This window comes from Chiloscyllium plagiosum, chromosome 27 (genome assembly GCF_004010195.1).
Source record: "Chiloscyllium plagiosum isolate BGI_BamShark_2017 chromosome 27, ASM401019v2, whole genome shotgun sequence".
NCBI classification, from domain to species: domain Eukaryota; kingdom Metazoa; phylum Chordata; class Chondrichthyes; order Orectolobiformes; family Hemiscylliidae; genus Chiloscyllium; species Chiloscyllium plagiosum.
In genome coordinates, this window is record NC_057736.1 from 32,936,057 (window position 1) to 32,946,978 (window position 10,922).

A 10,922-nucleotide genomic window follows, 5' to 3' on the forward strand; every position below is an offset into this window, starting at 1 on the left:
ATGATTGTTAGGTTGAAACCAGTTTGAGCAGAATGAGTGAATTGGAGTAGCATTACTGCAGGTGGCAGGTACATAATAAGAAAATTGAAGATTTATGTCGTAATAGGAATGTGGCTATCAAACTGTTCAAACCAAAAGGACTCCAGAAAAGAAACTATAACTCAAATAATTCAATATGTTTAGAAAAGGTAACTAACTATTTAATTTCTTTGAGGAACTTACTGTTACAGCTTGCTCTCTGCTTTCAACTTGGAGCCTGTTTTCAGGTGTAGGCAACTGTTGAATGCCTATTTTCTTCCTGAAAGAGTTCTACATGAAATTAACTAAATGGCCTTCAGCAGTCCTGAGTGGATAAAGGCTCACAGTACTGTGCTACACAATTCATTTCAAATTCGCAATCCCACTCATAAGAATGATTGTTATAGAAATTATAGAAGGGACATGGTAAGACTGATGTAATAAAGGATGCTGTTCTGAGCTTGAGTCACCAAAATATTTATTAGGCAGAACAGAGACAGAACTTTCCTTTGCTGGTGAATGGTATGATACACAATTTGGACATGCTTGGGAAATATTCCCAGGTCTATGCACTCCGATCGGCACTTTGCCACATTTACTTTCAAATTGGTCAACTGAGAAACACTAATATATCTACAGGAAGAAACATCAAGTGTGTTATACCTGTGAAAGTCATGTTGAAACCCTCATATGACATGGAAAAGTCTGAGATGAATCGGATCTGTGTTGTATAATTCCCAAAGAGTCCAGCACTGACTGAAGGTGGCAGGTTAGATCCTGTGAGTCTTTTCAAAGGATGAGCAAAGCTTCCATTTTCAGTGATCAGCAAATAGTCATGGGGACTCTCCAAGTGAAAAGTATGAAAGGTGAACTGAATTCCTGAAATCATAGTTGCCAATAAATAAAACAGAATGTCAGGAGGTCTGAAGCATACAAGATACTGAACAAAGAGAGTGTTGAAGACCAAGCGACTGTTTCTGACAGCCAAATGTAAGATCAGAATACAATATAATAACATTTGTTTTCTGCAACGTCTAAGTTTAGCTTACAAAAGTTTATCAATTAAACTGAGCGACAGTCCTGCAATCAGGTGAGATCATATGTCTCGAGGTCAACTAGTTTAATGCGTTGATTTGATACAACTTATATTACAGTCTAATCTTAATGAAGTAAAGGAATACAAATAATTACAACCAGCCTGGCGACAATCAGTGCTGAACCTCAGACATCAAAACTGATACAAGGTGGCATAATCACATAGACGGGATCAGAACACTTGAAATGTCACAAGGAAATCACACCAATATCTCAACTACTTACAACACATAGAGAATATATCTAGTCTATCTTTGGTCAGTCTTTTTTTTGTCATAACCATTGTGGCAGACATCAGCCACTGACTCCCACGATTGACAAATAAATATCTTTATGTTTGACAGTTAATGGGAATTTATACTAACAAATGTAATTTTGAAAATTCCACAATCAAAACTGAATTAGAAGATATTTAGATGAAACGCCCTACATTATGGAAACAGGCCCTTCGACCCAACAAGTCCACATCAACCCTCCAGAGAGTAACCCGCCCAGACTCGTTCCCCTACCCTATATTTACCCCTAACTAATGCAGCTAACACTACGGGCAATTTAGTATGGCCAAGTCACCTAACCTGCACACCTTTGGATTGTGGGAGGAAACCCACATAGACATGGAGAGAATGTGCGAATACTACACAGACAATTGCCCAAGGTGGGAATCGAACCCAGGTCCCTGGTGCTGTGAGGCAGCAGTGGTAACCACTGAGCCACTGTGCCAACTGTGGTAGTGCCCCACCTCTGAGCCAGAAGGTGGAGATTCAAATCTCACCTGCGCCATAGGTGTATCATAGATTGAATAAATAGGTCGAAATAGATTAAATAAAAATATTTAGCAGCCAAATGCTAAGAAGAGTTTGCTATCAATGTTATTATAGCTTAACTTTACTGAAAGAACCAGCCACGTATGTTTCATACTAGCCATCAGTCAAGATCAGAAAAATAGCAAATTAATGGCGAAAACAAACATCAAAGCAGTGGCAAATGGTCGTACCAAGACAATATTCAGGAAAGGATCCATTCCCTTTCTTGGTTGATTTACACAACTTAAATTCTCAAGCAATTGCCAATCATTTTTGAAATGCTTTTTTTAAAATTCAAATGTTTCATTTAGTGACAGAAGAAATTGTTCAGAATACATTATTCTTGCTGTGCACTGCTCATTAACCTGAAATGAAAATGGTTTGGACACTTATGCTGGACTCTTCTTTCTCTTCATTATCTAACATCAACTTCAGATTTTTCCTTGCAAAATGCAGAGGAACATCTAATTAGAGCACAACTGGCAAATTATTTAAACAATGTCATTGTGCTGTGCATTAAATCACTTCTACAAATGACAGGAACATGGGGTAAGCCACAGAGGCATTTCATAATGTCAAACTAAAACATATTTGAAAGAAAAATCTGATTATATATTGACATGGAAAGGATTTCCAACATATTTATGAATTGAAATGAGCATCTGACAGTTGAAGAACCATTAGGATCCTTGATGGGCCATTATCCCATCCAGAAACGTAGATTGTACTTCTTGATAATTGCTCATTTTAATCCAATTTCTACTGTAATTTATACATCTGTGGAGAATCTTGCAACTCAAACAAATTAAGCTATGTTTAAAATTATTTGTTTCATTTTGTCCTGCAGTTTGATTGTCATTTTCTTTTCAGTACAATAATTATGTCAGGTCTCAATGATGTTATTTTCAGAAAACTAATATTCAGATAACCCTAAAGTGCCAAATTACTAGAAATGAATTAAGTTTATTTATGAATAGTTAAATTGTATTGTATACAATGCAGATTAGAATAATACAGACATGCCTGTTGAGATCTAGAATTCTTGCATTTTTAAACAGTTAACCCTAAATTTTGTATTTTTGTTTAGAAAGCTGATGCTTTGGTTTATTTAATCCTTGGATTTATTTAATTATTAATAATTGTGGCATTTAACAGCTCTGCTGATAGTTTAGAGAAAAAATATACAATTTTGAATTGGCAGAGAATTATTGCTCCATATACTGGGACTTCATTTACATCTTTAGATTAGATTACTTACAGCGTGGAAACAGGCCCTTCAGCCAGACAAGTTCACACCAACCCGCCAAAGCTCACCCACCCAGACCCATTCCCCTATGTTTACCCCTGCACCTAACACTACGGGCAATTAAGCATGGCCAATTCACCTGACTTGCACATTTTTGGATTTAGTGATCACAGAACTAGGAGGCTGTTGAAGCAAATTGTTCACATCAGTACAATATTTTCAATTTTAATACACTTCTCAGAAGACATAGAAATGACGATCTGTTTCACTTGTGGAGTCAGTAATACACATTGCATTATCTTTGACTTCTTTGTGACCCATACTGTGCAGTGTCAATCAGAAAGGAAGCCATGTTTCAGTCAGGCATTTCTGAATGGTAGTAGCTCTCCTTGACCTGACTTTTCTGGCTCACGTGTCAGAAAAATGAGTATAGTCCCTGTTCGATCTTTGAACATTTCATGAATAATTCACAACTGATGTGCTTCAATACTACAATGCTTTGAATTTGTATTCATTTTTATACATAGACTAAATAAAGTGGAAATGAAAATGAGTTTTCGCTACTATTGCGAAAGGTGACACAAACAATTTGTGAAAAACAAATTCACTTTTCTTTAATTGAAAAATGTTGTTGCAAAATTCTATGTGCAACACTGCAGCTTTTTCAAGGCAATGTAAATTATGCAATGTCAAATGTCCAGAAAGTTATTGCCATGAAAATGTATTGGGCCAGTTTATTGGTAAATCCATTGGAGTAGTGATTCATGACAAATGAGAGCAAAGTTAAAAACTGTATACTGTTCAGAGTCTTCTCAATTCGGAATGGGCAATGAATGTTGGCTTTGCCACTTACACCCTTGAATGAATAAAAATAGACTGCAAGATTTACGAAGCCAATTTTGACCAAAGTGGTGCAAACATTAACAGAATTGGAAGCTAAATGACTCTCAATCCAGAAACAAAAAAAATTATTGAATATGAAATGAATAGACAAGAAAGCTAAGTTTTGTGGCAATGAACTCATTTTATTCCAACACTCATTTGCACAATTATTTACAGCAACTTTTTCACTCAATGCAATGGACTGGATACATCCAGAGTTGATTCCTTCCATCCTTTTCTGTCTCCAAAGGATTCTGTATCTTTCAGAACCTACCGAGTTGAGGTACGGTACACTGACTAAATTAGGGAATAGGTTTGACATACTGAGTGGTCTCCTCCTGCTTCTATGTTGCTGTAGAGTTCTGCTGAATTGTTAACATAGTGTAGACTTTTAGTGAATGGTATTACTTTCATTTCCAGCTAATTATCGTTCTCATTGCAATTAGGATTTATGACTGGTGCAGTGATGTCACTAGTTTTGTGCTTGGAATGATTTTTCACATTGAATTCAATGCTCCTGGAAGACGTTTTTCCTTCATTCTGAAACATTTCTAGCTCCATTCAATTTGAACCATACCATCTCAGGCAGCACAATAAACTTCATTAACTGAAAAATAAAACTTGCTGAATGTTGGTTGTTCTTCCCAAAGAACTAGTAAAAGATGATAATACCTGTTACTCAGTTCTAGTGCTCTCTTAGGAAACAGGCAAATTTGCAGAAGTTCCTCTAAAATAGGTCTGGAAGAGTGTACATGGAATGTTCTTGATGTATGAAGGGAATCGTTGGCTATTTTGATAGAACATTTATTCAAAGTTTGTGAGAAGATTTGTAGCTCGGGTGCTCGTTGTTGTGGTTCTGTTTGCCGAGCTGGGAATTTGTGTTGCAGACATTTCGTCCCCTGTCTGGGTGACATCCTCAGTGCTTGGGAGCCTCCTGTGAAGCGCTTCTGTGATGTTTCCTCCAGCATTTACAGTGGTTTGAATCTGCCGCTTCTGGTTGTCAACTGGAAGCGGCAGATACAAATCACTATAAATGTCGGAGGAAACATCACAGAAGCGCTTCACAGGAGGCTCCCAAGCACTGAGGATGTCACCCAGACAGGGGACGAAACGTCTGCAACACAAATTCCCAGCTCGGCGAACAGAACCACAACATAGAACATTTATGTTCTCTCTTAAATGTTGTCGCAAAGAAAGAGACCACTGGTCTCTCCCAAAATGTCAATCAATACAAGTTGTCTAGTTGCTTCATTAGTCAAGCACTACATTCATATTTGAAAGGCTGAACTTTGAATCCCACTTGAGGACATCTTAATAACATGACCATGATCTGCCAGTTGAGAATAGGATTACAAGGTGCAATTATGAAGATTTAGGTTATAATTGACTAGACATATTTATCTGTGATATAATTAATTGGATGTATATACTATATATATAGAATGTATTTTTTTTAGCAAAGAACACTTTGCAAATAAAAAAAAAATCTACACTGGCAACACTGTTGCATTTGCAAGAATCAACTGTTTGGATGAAAGTGAAGAGTCTGCTATAGTAAAGAGAGATCATATAACCTACTTATTGGTTTAAAAAAAGAGATACCAGACTTGGACACAGAATCTGAGGTAATTTGTCTCAGGAGTAAAAGCTGTTGCCCTCTCTCCTTCATTGTAACTTCTCTCAAAATTTGAGAATTGCAAATCCCTCAGATGACCCTATCATCACAAGTTGAGAGTTCCTAAGCAAGACTTGAAATCCCCACCCCTGGCTTCAGAAAAGTGAATTCACCCAGTCATAACTGATCCAAGAAGACACCCCAGTGCCAAAAGCTCATATCTAAAATGATTTGGTATCTACAGCATTTGGGCCAATCTGTGATTGATTATTTCTTTCAGATTTTGCTTGACCAAAGTAATATTAAGATGATTGGTAGATATTTTTGACCCCAAGAGTTAGAGATGGGTGTGTAGTGTGCACACCCATGAGCCTGTTACTTTTTTCAAGAAGGATAGTTGCTTTTACTTACACAGTTGAAAAACTTTTTGTCAATTATATTTACATTGTTCAAGTAAGTTTTGCTTGCAATAAATGCATTCTTTGTAATGAATTGGTCTGATCTATTTTCTGATACTGAGCTCTGTGCAGCCACGTATATGTATAACTGGCAATCTTACTTTTTCTAAATTTAAACTTTGTTGTGACCAGTCGAAGAGTGAGATAAGAAAGGGAATAGGTTCACTCTCTGGATTAGAGTGGTGCTGGAAAAGCACAGCAGTTCAGGCAGCATCCGAGGAGCAGGAAAATCGATGTTTCGGGCAAAAGCCCTTCATCAGGAATAGAGGCAGAGTGCCTGCAGGGTGGAGAGATACAATCACTCTGCCAATTGGATCATAACAGCTGATATGAAATTACATGGAAACTCATGCTTTTGGTGCATAGCATTTGTACAATCCATAAGAACATAATGATAAGGAACAGGATTTTGCTGAGATATCATGGGTCTCATCGGCAACATGGAGAGCCAGTGATGGACCCATACTGCCTCTTCCAGGGAAGATACATACAATCTAATGCCAATCAGATATTGGTGAGGCCTTCACTTGGAATTAAAACTGAATGTTCCATCCAGTGACAGCTGCTGGCAAATCAGAGATTAGTGATTCATAGACTTGGCAGCACATGTAGAATGCTGTAGCTGTTCTAGAAGAGCAATCACTGGTTTACCAACAGAATGACTGGTGATTTATGGAAGTGGAGAGATGGCTTCCTGGGATTTGGAGAGGGTCAGAGTGATGAGAAATGGGGGTTTCCTCTGAAGAAGATTCATGCCAGAGTTGAAATATTAACTTTATTTCTTTACGTAGATGCTACCAGAGCAACTGAGTTTCTCCAGTGTTCTCTATGTTAGTTTCAGATTTTCAGCTTCAACAGCATTTTGCTTTAATACCTGAGTTACCTGCACTGCCTGGACCGCTCTTCACATGGGCTTCTTCAATGCCAGCAGCTTCTCTGCTGCCAGGATTGATGGGCCTCCAGCTATCAGATTGACCAAAAACATTTGGAGATAGAATCCTTATTCTCAAGGCCTTGAGAATCCTGACGACAGTCAGGCAAGCACCTGACTGCAATTTAATTCCGAAATGGGTTCCTGAAAATTGCCACAGCAGATTTGCCAGCATCTGGTTGGCCAGGGGATGAGGCTCCTTCCCCAGCACAATATTTCAATTAAGAGAATATAAGTATTAAAACAGGAATGTTGTTAGTATAACCATTTATACCCTTTCTCGCAATTAAAAAAATTCAATAAGGCACCATCTCTCCTCTGCTATTAGTGATTATTGGGATGGGGGTCACTGGCCAGCATTTATTGCCCATCCCTAATTGCCCAGAAGGCAGTTAAGAGTCAATCACATTGCTTTGGATCTGGAGTCATATGTTGATTAGACCAGGTAAGGATGACAGACTTCCTTCTCTGAAGGACATTAGTGAACCCAGATGGGGTTTTTGAACAATCAACAGTTGTCACATGATCGCTATTGAGATGGTTTTGTTTTTAATTGAATTAAAATTTTATCAACAGCAATGGTGGGATACTAATCCAGGTCATCGTGTCCAAACAGTCCATGCCAAACATAATCCAAACTGAACTAGACCCACTTGCCTGTCCCTGGCTTATATCTCTCCAAATCTTTTTTTTCATATATCTAACCAAATGTCTTTTGAACATTGTAATTTTACCCAGATCTACCACTTCCTCAGGAAGTTCATTCCACACATGAACCGCCCTCTGTATAAAAAAATTGACTCTCATGTCTTTTTTAAATCTCTCTCCTCATGTCTTAAAAATGTACCCCATCGGGTTGAAAACGCACCATCCTTGTCAATACCTCTCATTATTTTATAAACTTCTATAAGGATATTATCCAGCTGGAATAGGTTCAGAAGAAATTTACTAGGATGTTGCTGGGTGCGGAGATTTGAGTTATAAAGAAAGGCTTTGATAGGCTGGGACTTTTTTCACTGGAGTATAGGAGATTGAGAATTCCTCAGAATGTCATAGAGTCCAGTGACATTTCTATCATGACACTACATCCCTTATCTTCCTGATGCTGCTCAAATAAAAACTGGAAAATGTATATCCCATGGTTTAAAAGGGAAGAAATACAGTTTCCCACTTTGAAGTTTGAAACAGAGACCTGGTGGAAATCTGGGATCAACTGTGCATTCAGGTCACTCAGACCGAGTCATTTATTCATTAAGAAAACTGCTTTCTACTTCATGAAGTACAATTCACAGTAGAAGGTAATGGATCAATGTAAAAATGTTTTTATAAATCTACGTTTGGTTGGAGATCACAGCAGGCAAAAAAAATCACTGAATGCTCCTTTAATAGAGTTGTGGGCAATGTACTTTCTGATAAAATAGATGACTAATTACTACTGGTAATATAAGCAGCCCAACAGCGAACAAATCTAATGCCCATTATTTGGAAGGAGGCATGAAACTGTCCAAAATTAAAAGAAAAATCAATTGTATCAAGCTAAACATTCAATTATTTGTGCCTCCCAGTCATTTCTTGCCTCAGTACCCTGCAGGTTGATTTATACAATAACAGGAGATTTTAAAAAAAGATTTACTCGTATCTTCCGTAAGAAGCTCTGATACTTGACTCTTACCTTTGCCATGTGATGTTTCCACAGTCCAGGTACAATTCAATGAGTTTCGGTAAAAATCAGGAAACCCAGGAGAGAGGATGGTTCCACTTGATCCACGGATGTAACCTCCACACAAAGCTAATAATCAAAGAAGTTAGAGTCACAGCATTCGATAATTACTAACCTCAAAGCTTTAGTAATGTTCTGCATTGCCGACAATGTCAAAATAGTGAGTATACAGTTTATTGCTGTATTTAAACAATCGCCTCACATGTGCCAAGCCAAGATTTTAGTAAAACCTCACTTATATGCAAGTTTACACTTCCTGTGAAAGGGTTTCCGACAAAGGCTAAGCATATTTTGAAGATAATTTATTGCCATTTTGATACAAATTAGTAATGGTAGCAAAATTACAAAGTAATTCAACCCAAATTCACACTGTACATTTCACTAAAATCTTCATATTTTGATATCACAAGCACATTAATATCCACTCTTTATTTCTGAACCTTTATGTAAGACATAAAAGAAGGTCTTCAAAAATATTTTATTTGTTAATGATAAAGCTATCAAAAATACTCAACATATTAATCAATTTATGGATAGCTAATGTCATCTGAATTGAACCAAATTTCAGATAGTAATTTTCACTGCATCTCCTGCCACTGCACTGACGTAGGATGTCAGAGGTATTGATGTCAATGGGAAGCCTACTAGGCTTTCAAAGTAAGATCACCCAAGATTCAAAGCTCTGTAGAAACATTTTAAATTTTAAAAAAATTGCTGCTTTGTAAAATATGTTGGCATTGCTCAATATTTTGGAAACTACTCACTGCATCATTGTCAGTGACACCCCAGGCACGGCAATTGCATGTGTATTGAGTGTGCCCTTTACTATTATGGTGTCAGCGAACATATTTTACCACAATGCGGAAATCAACCTCACGAAGTTCCTTCCTGTCCATAACAGCAACAGTCTCATCAAAAGTAGAATGGGATGCAGTGCTATGCCCCTACAAATGTCAGTGCTATAAACAACTGCTCAAAGCAATGTTCAAGAACAATGGAAAATAACCACAAACTTTGCTTTCCATCAGTAGAAATGTTCACATTTCTGCTCAGTAAGTTAAAGACTGTGAACTCATATAACATCATTGTACCCCTATTTCTTATCATTCAACAGTATTTTGACAAAATTCAAATTTCCTGGCAGCCACATTGCCCAGATTTTCTTCTTTAGTCCCAATACCAGCTAATGAGGTGCTTTATAAAATGAGTGACAGAAGAAAAGAGTCCCATCTACACCTAACTGTAATTAAGGCATTAATATCACCATTCAATCAAATTTGCAGGTGATGAAATTAGGTGGCAAGTAACCACCTTCTCATTTAATTTGCTTTCCCTCCTTCTCTAAAAACCAGAAGTAGCTGATACAGCGGTTCATTGAAGTGGTCTCTCAGATTTTGATCCACTCCAGCAGGATATCTATGACAATTGGAGAAATACCTTCACAGCTAGGCAAAGCACGGCTCCATTGGTAATTGGGTTCACAGACAAGAGCTTCATCATCACTTAGGGTGTAGCCTGGATCACAACTAAAAGAGACAGAAGATCCAACATACAAGAGATTTCCATTGCGTTGACCATTTACAGGAATTCCAGGATCCAAGCAAGAATCAGATTGCAGTTTCACAGCTGAAAATATAATCAATGAACCAGAATTAAAAGCAAATTATCAAGGAGTGACCATTATTTAATTATTTGAACTTACCAGTAATTAAAACTATTCAGGTACTCGCATAATTTGTGTCAGACACAATCCTAGTTGTGAACAAAATGCCAGCATTTCATTACAGTCCAAGTTGATAAGGATCAAAACAAGGTCTTAAGAGTCATAGAGATGTACAGCACGGAAACAGACCCTTTGGTCCAACCCGTCCATGCCGACCAGATATCCCAACCCAATCTAGTCCCACCTGCCAGCACCCGGCCCATATCCCTCCAAACCCTTCCAATTCATATACCCATCCAAATGCCTCTTAAATGTTGCAATTGTAGCATGCTCCACCACTTCCTCTGCCAGCTCATTCCATGCACGTACCACCTTCTGCGTGAAAAAGTTGCCCCTTTGGTCTCTTTTATATCTTGCCCCTCTCACCCTAAATATATGCCCTCTAGTTCTGGACTCCCCCACTCCAGGGAAAAGACTTTGTCTATTTATCC

General features: G+C 37.8%; 1 protein-coding gene across 2 annotated transcripts in view; it reads right to left on the reverse strand.

Moving 5' to 3' along the window:
• The window catches only part of csmd2 (CUB and Sushi multiple domains 2), a 1,704,811-nt gene that overhangs the window by 381,684 nt on the left and 1,312,205 nt on the right, over nt 1-10,922 (reverse strand). For both annotated transcript variants that reach the window (XM_043717868.1, XM_043717867.1), the window contains 3 exons: nt 10,206-10,394; nt 8,721-8,837; nt 682-897 (listed from right to left, as the gene is read on the reverse strand). In XM_043717868.1, coding sequence (XP_043573803.1) covers nt 682-897; nt 8,721-8,837; nt 10,206-10,394 — 522 coding nt within the window. The remainder of the gene's footprint in view (nt 1-681; nt 898-8,720; nt 8,838-10,205; nt 10,395-10,922) is intronic.